Source organism: Lynx canadensis, chromosome B3 (assembly GCF_007474595.2).
Source record: "Lynx canadensis isolate LIC74 chromosome B3, mLynCan4.pri.v2, whole genome shotgun sequence".
NCBI classification, from domain to species: Eukaryota; Metazoa; Chordata; class Mammalia; order Carnivora; family Felidae; genus Lynx; species Lynx canadensis.
In genome coordinates this window covers 460,206-478,393 of record NC_044308.2, presented here as the reverse complement: position 1 = coordinate 478,393, position 18,188 = coordinate 460,206, and the positions used below count along the sequence as shown (strand labels likewise).

Genomic DNA, 18,188 nt, shown 5'->3' with positions numbered 1-18,188 from the left:
TCACCCAGGGAATGGGGATAATACAGTTCGTACTACTGTCCTTGTGAGGGTTACAGGAGAAATGCACAGCAAAGTCCTCAGCACGTGCCTAGCACATAGTAGGCCCTCCATAGGTCCCAGCTGTCATTACTATCGTTGTATAGTGAACACGACTATCCTAAGCAGCGTCTGAGAGGGCAGTCCTGCAGCAGACCAGCCAGCATGGGGGAGGCGAGAGAGCAGGAGTGGGATGGGCCACACTGTGGAGTCAGGGAACCAAGTTCCATCTGGGCCTCGCCCTATGGGTGAGAGGGGCAGTGACTAATGGGCTTGCAGGGTGAGGCGGCAGCGTGGGACGCGACCGGGAAATCCTATGGGAAAGGGACCAGCTGGGAGTGCTGGATCCTACTAGATCCGCGTGGCTGCAGGAGGCACAGGGAAGAGCAGGGGACAGCCACTGTCCTCAGCCCTGTGGGCCAATTCTGCAAATGTGGGGCGGCCGTGGCCTGTGGCAGAGACAGAGTTCTGCGAAGCATGAGGAAGGCCCCCTCCCAGGAACAGGGCTGAGCCCCCAGCCGGACAGACGGGACCCGACCCGGGTCGGCCTCTGTGACCCGCCGAGCGTGACCGTCCCGCACCAGAGCCTCCACTCCCTCCCACGTCACCCGTGGGGGAGCAGTGGTGCCCTGTTCCTTGTGCGGGGCCGCACCCCACACCGCAGCAAACATGTTCAAATGCCCCACGTCCTATGATAAACTTTGCTCTAAAAACCTTTGAAGGAATTTTTATAATTGTGATCTTGATGTTGTCTGACCGTGAGGAATCCATTTTAGTTTATGTTTGACGAACAATTTCTTGGCGATTGTGGTGTCTGTGTGGGCACCCTGGCGAGTGAGAGAAGTCCAGCCTACACATGGTTTTCCAAGGGGGTGACATTTTTTAAAGTTTTTTAAGTCATCTCTACACCCAACCCGGGGCTCAAACTCACAACCCCAAGATCAACAATGGCTCGCTCCACCGGCCAAGCCGGCCAGGCGCCCCAGGAGTGACGTTTTTATGATTACTGTGATGCTGACATAATGTCACGCTTTGTAGACATCTAACGAAGTGTTTATTAATTAGGATTTTGCTCCTCTTGGGTTTTGGAGCTCGGGTATATTTGTCCTCGGCTACAGACAGTTCGTGGGCCCCTTGAAAGCCACAGAGCCGGGCACTGGGCCTGCAGAGAGTCTAGGGAGCGAAGTGCCCTGTCCAGGCCCAGAATGTGGCCCTGTGCGGGGAGTGGGGAGTGCTCAGCCTCACCCTGAATCCCCTTGAGGGGCCAAGTGGCCACAACATCTCAGCAGAGTCCCTGGGGAAGTGGCCGGAGCCTCCAGGACCAACCCCAACACGCTCTCAACGCCCCCCCCCGCCCCAGACCTCTCCCAGGCCACTGGCCCTGCACACTGTCTCACGGCCGCTCTACCGTGCTGGTTTTCCACGAACAAACCCCGCGTTGTGTCAGGCCTCGTTCCTGAGGGCCTCAAGCCGAAGGGCTGCAGGATGGAGCCCCTCCCGCGTCCTGCGGCACCTCCCCCACCCTCCACGTGCACAGTTTTTACAGTTGATGTAAAATGCTGAACCAGGCCCTCCCCCCTCCGAAGGCCTTCCTACATGGAGACTCTGGGGCCAGTTCCCTTCTTTTCTAACCAGCACCCCCCCCCACCCCCCGCCTCTGCTGGCTCCTGATTTCTCCCTTGGAACCCTTTTTTGAACAGACATTTTGCAGTTCCCAGAGTCTCTGAGATTGCATATCAATGTCCTGTTGGGCAGGGGGCAGCCTTACACGGCCTGCATCCCTCCCCTGTGTGCAGGACAGGCGTGCTTGGTGCCTCTTGGAGCCCAGTGACCAGAGGAAGTGGCCAGCCCAGGAGGAAGTGGCTGCTGTTTACCGAAAAGGGGAAATTTGGGCAGTGAACTTGCTCCCACATGGCCAGCCTCTGGGCAAGCCCCGGGAGAACACACAGCCAGTGATTCATCCTGGGCCTGTTTCCTTCGAGAGGGATGGGGTGAGAGGCCCAGCCACGCAGAGCCTCTGCGCCTCTCAGACCCCAGAGATGCCAGCCAGCCACAGGAGGAGCTCGCGGTCCAGTGGGGAGTCCAGAAAGGAAAGTAGGCTTCACCACCTGGCATGCTGTGTGTCCTTAGACACGTGTGTGCCCTCTCTGGGCTGCGGGTACGTTTCCCACCCGTACCACGAGGGGCCCTGTCCTGCCTGCTAGGAAATGATCAGTGGCCCGAGGCACAGCCGTGAGGCCTGTGGTCTTCCTCCCGTAGCTCCCCGGGCCAGACGGCACAGATGGGGCGCCCCTGTCCCTGAGGCATAGAGCACAGAGATGGCTCTATTATTTGGAGGTCAGGCACTGTCTCGGTAGGGCCTTGTTAACCCCAGAGCATGTCTGGAGGAAGCTGTCCTGGTCGGGGAGGGGACTGGAGCTCACAGGCCAGGGGGCGGTGCCGGGGAGGGAACAGGAAGAACGGGGCAGGCAGGCGGCAGAGCAGAGGCTGCAGTGACCAGGGAACAGCCCCCTCCCCACCCCACAGGGAGACCCCCTCTGGGAAGAAGGCTGTCCACATGGTCCCACTAGGTCTCGCGCCTCCTGCCCTGATAGGGCCAGTGGGAGGGGGCCAAAGTAAGGGAGGGGCCGTGTGACTCCGGGCGTATCACCCGCCTGCCTGTGCCTTGGTTTCCTCATCTGCAGGATGGGGCCAGCTATGGCGTTTACCTCCTAGAGCTGTCGTACAGCTTAAGTTAACAAACGTGGAGTGCTTGGCACAGCATCCGGTGCTCAGTGAGTCCCCAGGGTGGCGGCTACTTCAACAAGTCTCCAGCCCCGGCTCCTTGCCTCCACCTCCCACGGGTGCTGGCCCCGGGCGGGCGGGGGAGCCGCAGAGACAGGAGCCCCGCCGGGGACCCTCTGAGCCCGGATTTGCAGACTCTGGCTTCCAGGAGGCCTCGTTTCCCTACCAAATGGGCAGGCAAATCTCCACACATTGTGGTTCCCTTTCCCAGAGGGCGGGCACCTGGGGCGCTGGCCACCCTCCCAGCCCCGGGGGGGCCAGGGCACCAGGGCTCAGACAGGCGGAGGCCCGGGAGCCCGTGGAGGGCAGAGGGTTGGCAGGGGCTGGGGCCTGCCCAGGAGTTAGGGGGAGTCACACAGCCCAGGGAGCAGGTGAGGACTGCACCCCGGTGGGGCAGGGAGGGAGGCCGTGCCGGCAGAGGCCCTGGGTCCTTCCTGTTTCCTGTCCTGCTCCTCAGCCTGGCTCTGTGCTCAGGACTCGGGCCCATCTGCCTTCGGGGCTCCTCTCCCCAGGTCCCCTGCCCTCAGATTCCACCCCCCTCCTCACACAACTTCTAGGCACCGAATTCTCTGCCTGTGAGGCCCGCCTGGGCGGTGGGGGCATTTCAAGTGACCACTCGAAGAGGGGCTGTTCGAACAGAGTTCAGACACCACCCTGCTTCAGTGAAGGGGCCTCCAAAAGGAGTTTAAGAGATGCTCACGCAAGCCAAGCACTGAGGAGCCAGGAGCTGGGAGGGAGCCCCCTGAAGACAGGGAGTGATGACAGGCAGTAAGGAGACCCCGAAAGAGCCTATCTGGACTTTCTTTTGTATTTTGAATTTTGAATATATTGGCTAAATATCTATTAATTTTGATTCGATGCATTGTTGAGGTGCGCACGGAATTTGAGTAGCAGGGCAAGAGCCCCGGGCGGGGGCAGTGGCGGGAGCAAGGGGGGGGGGCGGGCAGGCGGGTGCAGCGTATCTGTCTCTAGTCCCGGGTCTCAGTTTCCTGTCTTCACAGTGGAGACAAGCAGGCTCCGTCGTCCACCTCTAGTGCCTGAGGCAAACGTGAAATCGTGTGTGCTTGTATTTGACGTGCCTGGCGCACAGTAGGGACTCAAGCATCCTTACAGACCCGCTGTCGGGCTGTTGTCCCAGCTGTGGGGGAGGGGGCAGGTGTCCTGTGTGCCAGGCCCCAGGGCAGCCATCTGGCCTCCGAGGCAGTAGCACAAGTGTTCTTTTTTTTTTTTTTTTTTTTAATGTTTTTATTTTTATTTTTGAGACACAGACAGAGCATGGGCGAGGAAGGGGCAGAGAGAGAGAGAGAGACACAGAATCGGAAGCAGGCTCCAGGCTCCGAGCTGTCGGCACAGAGCCCGACGCGGGGCTCGAACTCACGGACTGTGAGATCATGACCTGAGCCGAAGTCAGACGCTTAACTGACCGAGCCACCCAGGTGCCCCACCATCGTTTTTTTTGTTTAATGTTTTCATTATTTTAGAGAGAGAGAGACAGAACATAAAAGGGGGAGGTGCAGACGGAAAGGGAGACACAGAATCCAAAGCAGGCTCCAGGCTCTGAGCTGTCAGCACAGAGCCCGACGCAGGGCTTGAACCCATGAACTGCGAAATCGTGACCTGGGCCGAAGTCAGACGCTTAACCGACTGAGCCACCCAGGCGCCCCAACAAGTGTTCTTAACATGTGCTCTTAGAGCCCTGCTCTTGCCGGTGGGCCCTAAGCTGGCCTCGCACTGGCTGTCCCTTATTCAGGCCTCACGAGCACACAGCATGCAAATCCTGCAGATTTTCATTTTTGTGCCGGGCTCAGAACTCCTCACTGGGGAGGCCAGATAATCTATAGAGAAATTAACTCATCTTTGCCGTGAAAACTGACAGTCGACGGGGAAGCCCGCTGGTCTGAGGGGGTTTCCCTTCCCTCTGGGTGGTCAGGAGCCCACAGCAGGGGCTTGTGGACCAGGTGCGCTGGCTGTGCCCTTAAGACCGTGGGAGGCCCGAGGCGCTCTTTGGAATCCTCCTATCACTTCATAGCAAATGTGTCTAATTTTGTAATGGCAGTCACATTTTACATGATAAACTGTGTGTAAACATATACACATATTTCTTTTGCTTTGAGCTTTTGGGAAAATATTATGTTTATGCATTTGCTTTGGAACGATTTGGCTTTGAGAATTCATTGAACTGACAACTGGTGATGATGTCTTGGCAGTTTTCCCACACACTCGGGGACTCTGGTGGGGTCAGATAATCTGACCCCCAAACCATCATCGAATGCGATGAACCTTCCATGAATATTCCATCGCATAGACGTTTACTCACACACGTATTCATTGTGACTTTACAACTTTCTCTTGGGACTTCAGAGCCAGTACTGTTTCGGGTTGGAGGTGTTTCCTCATTCGGGTCACAGACGTTTTTGGTTTTTTTGCTTTTTTTTTTTTAATTTGTTTTAATTAGAAAAAAATTTTTTAACGTTTATTCATTTTTGAGAGACAGGGAGAGACAGAGCATGAGCAGGGGAGGGGCAGAGAGAAAGGGAGACACAGAATCTGAAGCAGCTCCAGGCTCCGAGCTGTCAGCACAGAGCCGGATGTGGGGCTCAAACCCACGAACTGTGAGATCATGACCTGAGCCGAAGTCAGACGCTCAACCAACTGAGCCACCCAGGCGCCCCAGGTTACAGACGTTTTTATAGGCCCTTGTCAGGTTCCCAGTGCTCTGCCAGCGTGCTGTGGGTACAGCCGAGCTGCCCGTGTGGGGTGGGAGGGTGGCCGGAATGGCATCTCTGGGTACCCCCCCCACACACACACCCCAGTAGCTGTGCAGAAACAAACTTGCTCAGCTGCACCGAGGGGCCGGAAAAGCTCGTAGTGACAGTGGCGACCCCTCCGGATCCGCAGCAGCCCCTCCCCCAGTTTTCCTTGCAAGCCAGCGGCCGTGCAATGACTAAGCTCGAAAATATTACCCATTCATCTACCCGTTCATTCAGCGATACCGAGCGTTAATGAATCCAGCCCTCAAAGAAGGCAATCAAGTTGGCGACATCTATCAGAACTCCAAATGCAAGCGCCCTCTGAACGGAGGGACCCCACTGGCAGGAAGGCATCCGTGGGTGTTCTCACTCTCGTGCAGTCAAGTCCGTGCTGCAAATAGGAGCGTCTTAGAAACCACCAAATGGCCTCCCGTGGGGGCGGGTTACAAAACTTACGGTGCGAGGAAACCGTAGCTGCCCCGCGAGTCCTCTTGCAGCCGAGCTCCCAGGTACAGAATTAACGTGCTTTACAAAGCAAACGTCTGGACATACACTAAGCACCGTGTAGACCCTGCCCTTTACGTAAGAGAAGAGACATACATACAGACTTGGTCGTGCGCAGAGAAACCCAGGAAGGACGGTCAGGAAAGGGTAGTGCCTGTGGAGTCGAGGAGGACCTGGGCACAACGGCGTTTAATGCTTGGGGGGAAATGTTTTTATGGATACTTTTTAATATATTTAAAAAAATTTGTTTTAATGTTTGTATTTGAGAGAGTGAGAGACAGAGTGTGAGTGGGGGGAGGGGCAGAGACAGAGGGAGACACAGAATCCAAAGCAGGCTCCAGGCTCCGAGCTGTCGGCACAGGACCCGACGCGGGGCTCAAACCGACTAGCTGAGCCCCCGGCTCATAACCTGAGCCGAAGTCAGACACTCGACCGCCTGAGCCACCCAGGCGTGCCAACTTTTTAATATTTTTTTTATTTTTTAAAGGCATGTGGGTGTATCACGCATCGGAATAATAATTTAAAACACGCCTGTCGAGCGCCTGACCGTAGCCAGGCCCGTTCTCGGCACGGAGGAGAGTGGAGACTGAGGCGGACAATTTGAGAAGAAAGAAAACGGCCTGTTTGTTCTCCACCCCCTCGTGTTAGGGAGCAAATCCGTGCCCACTGCCAGGACATCAAGGGTGTGAGAACGGCCACGCGCATGACCAGGATTCCCTGAAAAGGCCTCGCTGGCATCCCGTCCCCGGTACGTGGACTCACGGAGGGTTGGTGTGGGGTCCTCGGGCAGACCTGGGGGTGGCCTCCCGGGAGGGCGAGCTAGGCCCCCGCAGGCAGGAGTCACTTCCTGGATGGCCCATGAGCATCCCTGGGTCCTACGGGAGGAGCGTGACCCGGGGAGGAGAGCCCAGCGCGGGGAGGTTTTGGTCAGACAGACAGACAGACGTGGCTTCGGAAGACTCCCCAGCCGACAGATGCAGCTGCCTTCCTGCTGCCCTATCACCTGGACCGGCTTCTGAGTCCCCAAACCCTGCTGGGTGGGCTTCTCCCCTCTGTCGTTGACAGAGACGCCGAGCGGGGAGGCTAGGCGCCCCCTCAAAGCCGCAGAGCCAACAAGGGGCCGGGGTCCTAGGCCCGTCAGCGTGACCCTAGAGCCTGTGCCCCTCAGGGCACCCGGGGAGGGGGGCTGTAAGGGGCAGGGCCACGCCAGGGTCACCTCTGTGCCCGGCCCGGCCCAAAGGTAAGCACAGGTCACGGCGGGGCGGGGGTGGGGGGGCAAGGCTGAGCAGGGGGGTGCGAAGCACCGCCAGAGATCACCCACCCCAGTCCTTCGGGGGGCTCCTGATGCCGCCAGACCTGGGCCCGGGGTTCCTCTGAGCACAGACACAGGCTCCCAGCTGTTTGCCTGACTTGAGAACCCTGGCCCCGGCCCTCTGTCACAAACCGCCTTTGTCTTCTCATGCAAACGACCAGGTTCTGCTCACCACGGTGCCCTGCCTGAAAGGGAGGCGGGAAGACAGAACCTGATGGAAAATTGTAGAAACACATTTCTTTGCATTTGAATACTTGCAGGGCTCCACTCCGGCGGTAAACCCCAGCTTCCCTCACCTTTGCTGAGCCCCGGGCCCCCTTGGTGCCGGTGAAGGCCGCACGCTTCTTCTCGGAAAAGTGTTTTCAAACACGCGTAGGAAAACACGTAGCATTAGGGTGGAGATCAATTACCCTGGAATAGGGTTGGTGAAATATCTGTGGTGTAGAAACGCCGTGTTTCTTTATTAGCGTGTTAAAAACCGAGATCCCGCGTCGGGTCCAACTACTATCGTTTTGACGGAACAAGGAGAAAAATCCAGCGTCTCCACATGTCTGCAGTAGCTGGACATGCAAACGTCTCGTCATTTCTGTTGGTGACAAAGTCACAGGTGACGTGAGCACGAATGAGCCTTGTTCCCCGCACTAGTCATGGGAGAAATTGCTGAATTTCAGTTAGAGATTAGGGAAAATAAAGATATAACCCACACACCGCCCCCCCGCGCCCCCCGTCCCCACGTAGAAAATTTTCGTCCTTGGGATTTCCGTTCTGAGCCCAGTATTTTCCAGGCTTGTATCTGTGGCAGGAGGACCGGTTAGAACTGCCTGCGCACCTGTGTCGGTCCCCGGCCCCCTGGCTGGAGCGTCGCTATCAAGGCTGGAAATTAACTGTTCCTGAAGGTGATGTGCCCAGTAGCCGACCCTCCGGAAGCACTTGGTGGGGCCGGTGCGCCTGTCCCTGTGCAGAGGACACGCACGCCCTGCGGATGTCTCTCCGTCCCTGGGGGGGGGGGGGGGCGACTGGACCGCCTGGCACCCTTTCTGTGGACGTGGAAACGGAGACTCCGAGGTGGGGGGGGGGGGGAGTTTCACAACTGTGTGCGTCACACGGTCGCCAGAGGCTTTTGGTCTTGACTTGGGATGAGCACGTGGAGCTCTAAACAACCGCGATTCAGAGCCGTGAGGTCAGGGCACGCTCACGGTCAAAGTAGCGGCTGGTTCTGTCTCTTTCCGAGACTCCCAGCACCATCACTGGGACTTTGCTCGTCCACCTTCCCGCCACGGGACCGTCGGCCCTGCTGCAGAGACAACGCTGCAGCCCAGCGAAGGTCAATCCCTTGCTCAGGGTCCCACGGCCGGAACATAAACGGCAGAGGGCCAGACCCGGGGTGCAGAGCTCCAGGAACCACGGGGGGACACGTTGCAGTCACGCGGCGCCCAGACCCAGGGAAGGATACCAGTGGCTCCCGGCCACTCCTTGCGCCTCCTGGCCACGAGCTCCCCCAGGCAGCCGCTGTCCCCGCGTCTGCCACCACCTTGCAGCGCCGTCTGGATTTGAATGTCCACGTGTGTCACCTTAACCGTCTGTCCTCACGGCCCCGCAGTCAAAGAGCGGCTGCTGCTTCTGTTCCCATTTTACACGCGACGAAATGGAGCTCCCTCCCTGCAGCAACGTAGTCGCGAAGGGCCTGGGGTCTCGTGGAGGTAGGACCCCCAACCTGGAGCCTCTCCCTGGGGCTGGCCCTGTGCACCTGCTGCCCAGATGTCGACCAGGCCTGGGTTTCCGCTGTGGGGCTCAGGGTCACGCGAGGGATTCACGGATGAGCAGGTATCCTGTACCCTAACCTCCTCCTGGCCCTTCCAGGGGGCCCGTCTACACCAGAGGCCCCTCGGCTCCCAGACATGAGCCTCCGGCAAAGACCCTCCTCATCCCTCTGCTGGCGAGCAGCGTCTCTCCCCAGGGAACCTGCCCGCTCCAGGGCCTCCCCCTGGGCAAGGCTCCTGCGGCCCCCGCCCCTGTCCCTACCCCCATCTGAGTGGTGCGAGCCCCTCCTCCCTCTCCCTCGTCATCGGGATGCACGCTACCCCCCACGGCACATTCTCTATGTGGACCCCTCAGGTCTCCGTCCCACCCTCCTGCCCCAGCTAGAACGTACGTGCCAGGAGGGCGAAATGCTGTTTGGGGCACGACTTTATGCCGACAGCCCGGGGTTCGTGCACACGGTAGACATTCAATAAATCTTGAGTGGAAGGAGATTAATCAGCACAGAACTTCACCAAAACACAAGTGGCCTCCATGAGGGAGAGGGAACTAGAATTTAGTTCCACTGCCCAGCTAATAACGGTGGCTGGGCTGAGGACGTCGGCCAGGGCAGAGACTGGAGGTTGGGGGCGAGGGGCCAGGAAGTCTGAGGTCTCCTCCCCTATCCACCACCCCCCGCTCACTACTAATGTGACCAGGTGTCCGCCCCAGAGTCAGGAAGGAGAGCCGGCCAGAGGTGACAATAGGGCTCCTGTGCGGCGGGTGGCGGGGAGGGCAGGGACTCAGGCAAATGAGCGGGGCGCGCAGATATAGAGGCGTGTGGGCGGTCTGCCCTCTGCTTCCGGGGGTGCTGGCCACGATGGAGGGCGGCCTGAAGCAGCCCGGCCAGGGGAAGGGGCCCAAAGAGGTGGGGGACGGCCAGGCCCTGGCCAAGCTGCAGGAGCTGGCCTGGACGTGGTTCATGGAGACACAGGCGCCCCTCATTCTGCACGACGGAGCCCTGCCCCCCTGGTTTCACGGATTCGTCACCCGCAAGTAAGGCTGCCCCGTCCACATGCCCAGCGAGACCCACAGCCCCTTGGGGCCACGAGAGTGGTCTGGGGGCCCTGGGACAAGCCTGGCTCCTGGGTCCGCTCGTGGGGGCAGGGCGGGGGGCACGCCGGCCCCCACTCTGACCGAGAGGGCGGGCAGGCGCAGGGCGAGGGCAGACCGGGCCCGGAGAACCGGGTGAGTGACCGGGGGCCGTGTCACCCGTCCCCCAACCAGAACACTGCTCATAAGGAGGCCGACAGAGCCATTTGGGGTGGGGGTCGTCCCGGGCAAACCTGGACGTGCACTCACTCCGGAATAAAGGCTGCGGTGTGGGATCTGCAAGCTTCCGGAGCAGGAGAGGAGGGACAGCAGTCCAGCCTGGCCGTCCCACAGCACACGCCGGCCAGCAGCCCTCGGGGGTCCCGCACTCAACTTAGCCCTCTGCGGTCCCCGTCTTGAAATGCTTACTTTTTGAGCAAGGGGATCCACACTTTCTTTTTTAATTTTTTTAAACGTTTATTTTTGAGAGAGAGGCAGAGCGTGAACAGGGGAGGGGCAGAGAGAGGGAGACACAGAATCCGAAGCAGGCTCCAGGCTCCGAGCTGTCGGCACACAGCCCGACGCGAGGCTTGAACTCACAAACCGTGAGATCATGACCTGAGCCGTCGTCGGATGCTTAACTGACGGAGCCCCCGGGCACCCCGGGGCTCCGCATTTTCACGCAGTGCTGGGCTGGGTAAAACCTGCAGTAGGCCTTCACAGAGTAGGCACTCAGTATCTGGGGAGCAAGTGGTCTACCTACTGCCAAGACAGAAGATAGCTGGAATTTTCCACCACGTCTCCAAAATACTTGGCACCATTCAGGAGTACCCAGAGCTGCCTAGGGCCGGAAGGGACATGCAGGGGAGACGAGGACCTAGGGGTTGCTGTTGTGACCGGGCTCCAGACATAATAGCACCTCCTCCCTGCAGAAACTTCTTGTGTAGTGCACAACGTGCACAACTGTACAGGGTGTTCCTGTGGCAGGGAGCTCCCCGAAACTAAAGATCTCTAGCTGTGTGGATTCATTCTTACCACAGAGCCGTCCAGGTGGAGAGTGGGTGGCCGGGGTCAGCGGCTATTGTGCTGCCAGTGAGGCTGCAGTGGAGGGTGGGGCATGGCGGTGGGGGCGGTGGGGGCGGGACTCCAACCCAGCCCAAGAGTAAGGCTTGAGTTTGCCTGACTGAGCCGGGACAGAGCTCGGTCCCAGCCGAAGGTCTGAGAGAGCCTTCTACAGAGGGTTGGAGGGGTGTGCACTGGGTCTGGCGCCCAAGGGCATGGCCAGCAGGGACTCTGAGGCAGGCCCGGGGCCAGCCAGCCGGAAGGGCACAGGCCCCGGTTAACTGCGCATCCTCTGCCCAGGCAGACGGAGAAGCTGCTTGGGGACAAAGCTCTGGGCTCCTTCCTCATCCGCCTCAGCGACCGGGCCACCAGCTACATCTTGTCCTACAGGTAGGAGAGGAGCCGTCTGTGAGGCCCCCGCAACGCGGCCGTGCAGATCATCACAGGGGCCCGACAGGCCACTGGGCGCGGGTCTCCCACCCTGTCTGCCGATCACAGGCTCAGCGGACGTTTCCTGAGCAGCACTGGACCTAGGAGGCAGCCCCGGGCCTTCAACGGGAGCGGACCGGGAGCAGGGGAGAGCGTCCCCTGGGGGGGGCTGGGGGGCTTCCGGGAAGTGAAGCTTGAGCCATCTGCCGGGGATGAAAGAGGGTAGGATGGGAGTCCAGGAGGGCCTTTCCAGCCGGCGGGGCCGCAGGTGCAAAGGTACAGGGGCAGGGGAGACTGCGGGCTTGGGGGAGGCGCGGTGGCCGGGGAGGCAGGGCGCAGGCTCCTGTGGAGGGGGGCTCGCACGGTTCGAGGGCTCTCCGGGCAGCCTGCGCGGGGAGGCCCAAGCGCCCCGTGAGATGACGAGGCCTGGGCTACGGTGCAGGAGAGGGGGCAGGACAGCCAGGACGGAGCGGAGATGGTGACATCAGACCCGGTCTGGAGAGGAGGTTGGGTGGGGGAAGGCAGGAAGAGAGAAGTCCCCTCCCCCGGTCAGGAAGGGGGGCCAGGGCTCCAGGGCCCACCTCGGAGGCCTGGGATCAGATTCAAAATTATCGCCTGCTCAGACCGCTGCACCTCAGGTCCTAACCTTGCCTCTGCGCCTCTGTTTCTTCATCTGTAAAATGGGAACATTGTAGTATCTTCTTGGTAGGATTGCCGAACGTGTTGGATGAGTTTATACGTTGAACAGTGCTTGGAACATCGTAAGGACTAAATAAACATCAGTCATTATTAAGACACTACTATTCTACGTGCCCAGTACTACGCTAAGTACTTTGAAACACGTGAGCTCAGCAGTTTTCAAATGTCTTTTTAGCATCGAGGCTCTTTTTTCCAAACATGGTCTTTGGTGGACTGCTCAGCTCTGGGAATGGATCGATCCGTGGAGCACCACCCGGTCCAGAAACAGCCCCACACATTCGGTCGCCTGATGGACAGCAGTCCCGTGGGGAAGGCAGTAAGTGGTGGGGAAGCAACTAGACGTCCAGCCGGAAAGCAAGGGCCCGCCCATCCCACACCGCACGCAAAAACTAATTCTAGATGGACCACAGACCCCGGTGAGAAAAGCAAAGTAGTACATTTCTCTTTTTTCTAAGTTTATTTATTTATTTTGAGAGAAAGAGCTTGTGTGAGCGAGCAGGGGAGGGGCAGAGGGAGAGAGAGAGAGTGAGAGAGAGAGAGAGAGAGAGAGAATCCCAAGCAGGCTCCATGATTTCAACACAGAGCCCAACATGGGGCTCAAACTCACAAACCATGAGATCATGACCTGAGCCCAAATCACGAGTTGGACGCTCAACCGACTGAGCCACCCAGGTGCCCCAAAACAGTACAATCCTAAAAGAAAATGGGAAAGTTTTTCAAGACTTTGAGAAAGGCAAACAATTCTTAAGACACAAACCTACTAACCATAAAAGAGAAGGTTGATACATCTGATTTCTTTCAAACTGAGTCTTTTGTTAATCAAAAGATGTCATCAAGCGAATAAAGGGACAAACCAGAGTGTTGGAGAAGTTATGTATTGTAATACACGTATCTAACAAAGGACTCGTACCGGAATATATCAAGAGCTCCCGCAAATCAATAAGACAAAGACAATACCATAAAGGCAAAAGACTTGACAGGCGCTTCACAAAAGAGGATACGCCAAGGACCGTAATATGTCGGCATTCAGCGGCATCAGTGACAGGGAGATACAAATGGAACCCACAACGAAGGGCTACAAGGGAAGGACGGGGGTGCCGGCCCCACCAGCATACTCCTTGGTGTATTCCCAGCATAAGTGAGCGCACACGTTCGCCAAAACACACGTACAACAATGTCCACGGCAGCTGTATTTATAGCACCCCCCAATCTGGAAAGGACCCAAACGTCCACCAGCATAATGGGTAGATTGTGGATCTTTTCATTAAATGGAATACTACACATCGGTGGGGGAGGAAGGAAGCTAATTCCACGCCGACAGGAATCAATCTCAAAGACACAATGTTGAGTCAAAGAAGAAAAACTGATTCCATTTATGTGAAGTTCCACGACCCGCAAACTGATCTCTGAAGGCGGGGTCGGGGCCCAGGCTGGAAGGGGGCAGGAGGGGGTCTTTGGGGAGCTGGACGTGTTTCCGGTTTTGCTCTGGGTGCTGGTCCCTTGGGCGTGTTCATGTGTGGAAATCTGTCGCTGCCCACGGTTGGGACGTGTGTGTGTCGCTGTAGAATTATCCTTCCATGAAAGAGGACAGGAGGGGGGCAGGTTACAGCGGGGATGGGGGGGGGGGACGGACAAGTGAGGCTGAGTGTGTGTGTGCCCAGGGTCGGACCTTGTCTTGTTTTGAGACTTTGTCCATCACAGAACTTCTGGTATTGATTTTAATTTTGTAGAATATTGCCTTACTGGTTATTTTGATTACGGAGCTTTGTGGTGACCCTTCAAATTCTGCACCCCAGTGAGTGCCCCCCCCCCGCTGCTGGAGCCCCCGCCCCGCACCCTCGGGGGCCCCGAGTCCCGGCCCCGAAGCCCCCACCCCGCGCCCTCCCGGCCCACAGCCCCAGGCCACACGTGCTTGTGTTGCAGGGGCAGTGACCGCTGTCGGCACTTTGTCATCAACCAGCTCCCCGACCGGCGCTACCTCGTCTCGGGGGACACGTGCAGCCACGGCACGCTGGCCGAGCTTGTGCGCCATTACCAGGAGGTCCAGTTTGAGCCTTTTGGGGAGACCCTGTCTGCTGCCTGCCCCCGGGTACGCACCCCTCTCCTCCTGAGTGGGGGTGGTGGGGCCGGGCGCCCAGGCCTGGGGTGTCCACCGCGGGGGCACATGACTGCACTCGCCTTCCCCACTCACCGCCATCCAGGGGCACTCGGTGCCGGCTCGGGGTCCCTGTTTGGAAAGGGGAGACCGAGGCAGCATCCCACCTGAGGTCAGGGGCCTGGTGGGCACGTGGCAATCTCCGGCAGGAGGCTGGAGGCCGGCCGGGGGTGCGTGACCACACGCCTGCTGTGCCCCCACCACCCCAGCCGGAGGACAGCGATCTGTACGATGCCATCACCCCTGGCCTGGAAAATCCGCCTGCCACGGCGTCCGCCCCGGGGGGCCCAGTCGAGGCTGCCAGCCCCTGCCCCTGTCCAAAGCCACCCGTGTCCTTCCTCCACACAAAGAAGAACCTGGACGTGAGTTCCTGCAGCTTCTCTGAGGACGAATGCATGGCGGTGAGGAGCCTCTCGGGGCGGGGCTGTGCCCGTGTCCCCAGGCCCGGCCCTTGGGCTGCGGGGTGTGAGAGCCAGGCCCGGAGCGGTGCGGGCTCACCCACACCAGGGCCTGCCTCCGGCCAGCCGGATGTGTTCAAGCCTCGGCTGGGTCTTTCTAGCTGTGTGCCTCAGTTTACCATTCCTAAGGTCCCCTGACGCTTGAATGAGAAAATGAGTAAGAAATGCCCGAAAGGAGGCCCCTGGGGGGCTCAGTCAGTTGAGCATCTGACTTCAGCTCAGGTCGTGATCTCACGGTTGGTGGGTTTTCGAGCGCCGCATCTGGCCCTGTGCTGTCAGTGCAGAACCTGCTTGGGACCCTCTCTCTCTCTCTCTCTCTCTCCCTCTCTCTCTGCCCTTCCCTCTCCCCTCTCTCTAGAAAATATTTTTAAAAATTTATATACAAAAAAAAAAATGCCTGAAAATTCCTCTAAACTGTAGGGGAGGTGCCTTCACTCCTGAGAGGGGCTCAGGGAGGTTTTCCTTCTACACAGATCACAGCACACCCCAGGCCTGAGGCCTTCCCCAGGGTCCGTGGGGGCTTCAGCAGGGCTCCTGCACCGCCCCCCCCCTTCTCGCTCTTGTCCAGCCTCACTGGCCCGTGGATCTTCCCCGATCACACCAACCTCGCTCCTACCTCAGGGCCTTTGCACTTGCTGTGCCCTTGCTGCAATGTCCTTCCTGCAGATGCCTGCAGCTTGCACTCCATTCCCTGCTTGCATGCCATCTTTCCAGAAAGCCCAGAGGCTGCCCTGCCCACCCATCACTGTGCCCATCCCATTACCCTGCCTCACTCTTCTTCGTCCCACCCATCCTGACCTGACAGTCAATCATCTCGTGGCCTGTTATCGTGAGTCAGTCGTATTAGATGACGTAACAGGGTGGGTCGTTGCCCATCTCCCAGCTTAGAGTGGGAATGCTCGCCACGCAGTCCTTGGCACCTGGGACAGCGTGTGGCACACAGTTTGCTCAGTAAACGTTGGTGGAATAAATACCCGAATGACGGACTCGGGGGTGGTCTGTTCTAGAGGGAGGGAGCGGCGCGTGAGTGGGCTCAGGGGCTCTGAGGGACCAGTGGACCACTGTGCAGGGAGGACAGGGCAGGACGAGTCTGGGCGTCGACGGCAGGCCTCGGATGCCAAGGCAGAGGCCAGACTCAGGAGTACGGGGGCGGCAGGGACCTGAATGGCAACGAATGCCGACACACAGCAGGTAGACGGAGCCAGTGCGGGGCTCTCAGCTTGTCCGAGACAGTCTTCCGCTCACCTGAGGGCATCTTAGCGACAAGGCCACCTGCAAGACGCCCAGTTTCTTTCCTGTCTCCCCAGGTCCCTGTCAGAGTGCCTCCCGTCCCTGAGAGGAGTGCCCTCCTTCTGGACGAGTCTTTCGGAAGCCCCAACGACATCATCTACTCAGACCTGAGGAAGATGAACCAGGCACGGCCAGGCCTGGGCGCGGAGGTGTCCAGCAGGCACGGCCTGGGCCCAGTTGGCAGCCTGGCTTGCTCCCCAGGCAAGGGGCCCCCGAGGAGGCGCTCGGATGGAGGCCGGGACAGGCCTGACGGCCCAGGGCCCGCCCTCTCTGGGGCGAGCCCAGACCGGGGTCCTGTGGTGCCTCCCACTTCCCGGGGCTGCCTCCCGGCCCCCCCTTCTGAGGCCCTAGGATCCTCTGCTGCCACCTGGAGCCAGGCGTCCCCAAAGCTGAGCCACAGGGCTCAGCCCTGCTCCCAGGACAGCCCGGCAGACGCCTACGAGCTCCTACAGACGGCAGGTCCCCCACCAGAGCCCGGCGACGTGCCAGACCAAGAAGGCGGCACCTGGGCACCGGCCCCAGTTTGCTGGGGCAGCTCAGCTGGGCCCCCGTGTCCTGGAACGGGCGCCCCGTCCGGCAAGCTGCCAGGATCCACAGTCTACGGTTACGGGAGCCTCTCGGGGGCCCCGGGGCTCCCCGAGCCCAGAAACACCTATGAACAAATCCCAGCGGCCAGGAGCAAGGAGACCGGACGGACACACAAGGTGGGCTCCGTGGTGGGAGGGGGTGGCCGCCAGCCCCTGCTGGTGAGAGGGACCTGTGGCCCTCATGCGTGAGCAGCTCAGGTCACTGCTACTGCCCGGAGGGACCCAGAGTTTTCCAGCTCTGTCATTTGCTCGCAGGTGCTCGGTTTGAATGTAAGGTGGGGGGTCTCTGGGCCCTTCTGAGGTCCTCCTCTACAGACCAGGTTTCCCTGTCCAGGCCACTGCCGGGGTCCCAGAGCCTGTGAGACGTAGATTGGGAGCTGTGCCCCCCACCCCCACCCCACATATCCTGGGACCCGGCTCACCCAGGGCGGGGCCCTGACTCTCCCGGGACCACAGACCCTGCCCGTGGGCAGGCCCTCTAGGAATCCCGTGACAGCTCCCCCCACCCCTGCAAAGTCCCGCACCCTCTCTGGTCCCTGTTGGTGCCACGGACACCCCCACCCTACCCCCGCCCCCCGGGTACCGGCCCGGCCGCACCCCAGCTCTGGGAGACCCCTCCTCCCCTCAGCCACAAGGGACAGAGCCCTCATCCAGAACCGGGGACTGGAGGTGGGATTTGGGGCACCGTGCGGCCTTCCCCGGGCTGGGGCCCCAGTCTGCGATCAGCAGGCCGTGCCGGGCCTCCCCCTGTCCAGGGGCCCGGGCTCCAGCATCTTCTCCCTCTTTGCAGCCCGACAAGCACCGGAGGATCTTCTTCACAGACAAGAAGCACAGAGCCTGAGGAGTGCCTGCCGGGGGGCTTCCCGGGGAGCCCGCGGCCCCCCCCCGCCCCCCCCAGGGCCCCCCACTGGCCCCAAGAGGGGTGGAGGCCCGGGAGGTGGGGGACTGACCACAGGTAGGGTCAGCACCCCCATCCCCAAGGTGAGCACCCTGAGGCCCGGGCTCGTCGACCGGCCCGCCCCTCCCCCCACCCCGCTGACCGTCCCCGAGCACGCGGCCGGCCCTGCGCGAGGGCACGGGCAAGGCCACGCGGTTGTTCCTGAGACCCAAGCCGGTTCCCTCCTGTGGCCCCGTCAGCCGAAAGGGGCGGCCGGCCGGAGCCACGCCGCCGGGGAAGCCCTGGCCTGAGGCAACAGTTCTGAGCCCGGAGGGCCGGGCTCCCGGGGGCAGCCCCCCTGGGCCCTTCTCTGCCCCCCGCCCATCCCGGCCGGATCATGCAGGCCGGGCAGCCCC

General features: G+C 60.0%; 1 protein-coding gene across 1 annotated transcript; it reads left to right on the top strand.

Moving 5' to 3' along the window:
- The first annotated feature begins 2,031 nt into the window (after nucleotides 1–2,031).
- On the top strand, nucleotides 2,032–18,007 carry SH2D7 (SH2 domain containing 7). Its single transcript, XM_030317202.2, has 8 exons — nucleotides 2,032–2,194; nucleotides 6,562–6,822; nucleotides 7,854–10,179; nucleotides 11,578–11,667; nucleotides 14,329–14,494; nucleotides 14,770–14,961; nucleotides 16,326–17,012; nucleotides 17,686–18,007. Exons 3-8 carry the CDS (start codon nucleotides 9,935–9,937, stop codon nucleotides 17,734–17,736), a joined length of 1,431 nt encoding a protein of 476 aa, XP_030173062.1. The 5' UTR covers nucleotides 2,032–2,194; nucleotides 6,562–6,822; nucleotides 7,854–9,934; the 3' UTR covers nucleotides 17,737–18,007.
- The last annotated feature ends 181 nt before the right edge of the window (nucleotides 18,008–18,188 follow it).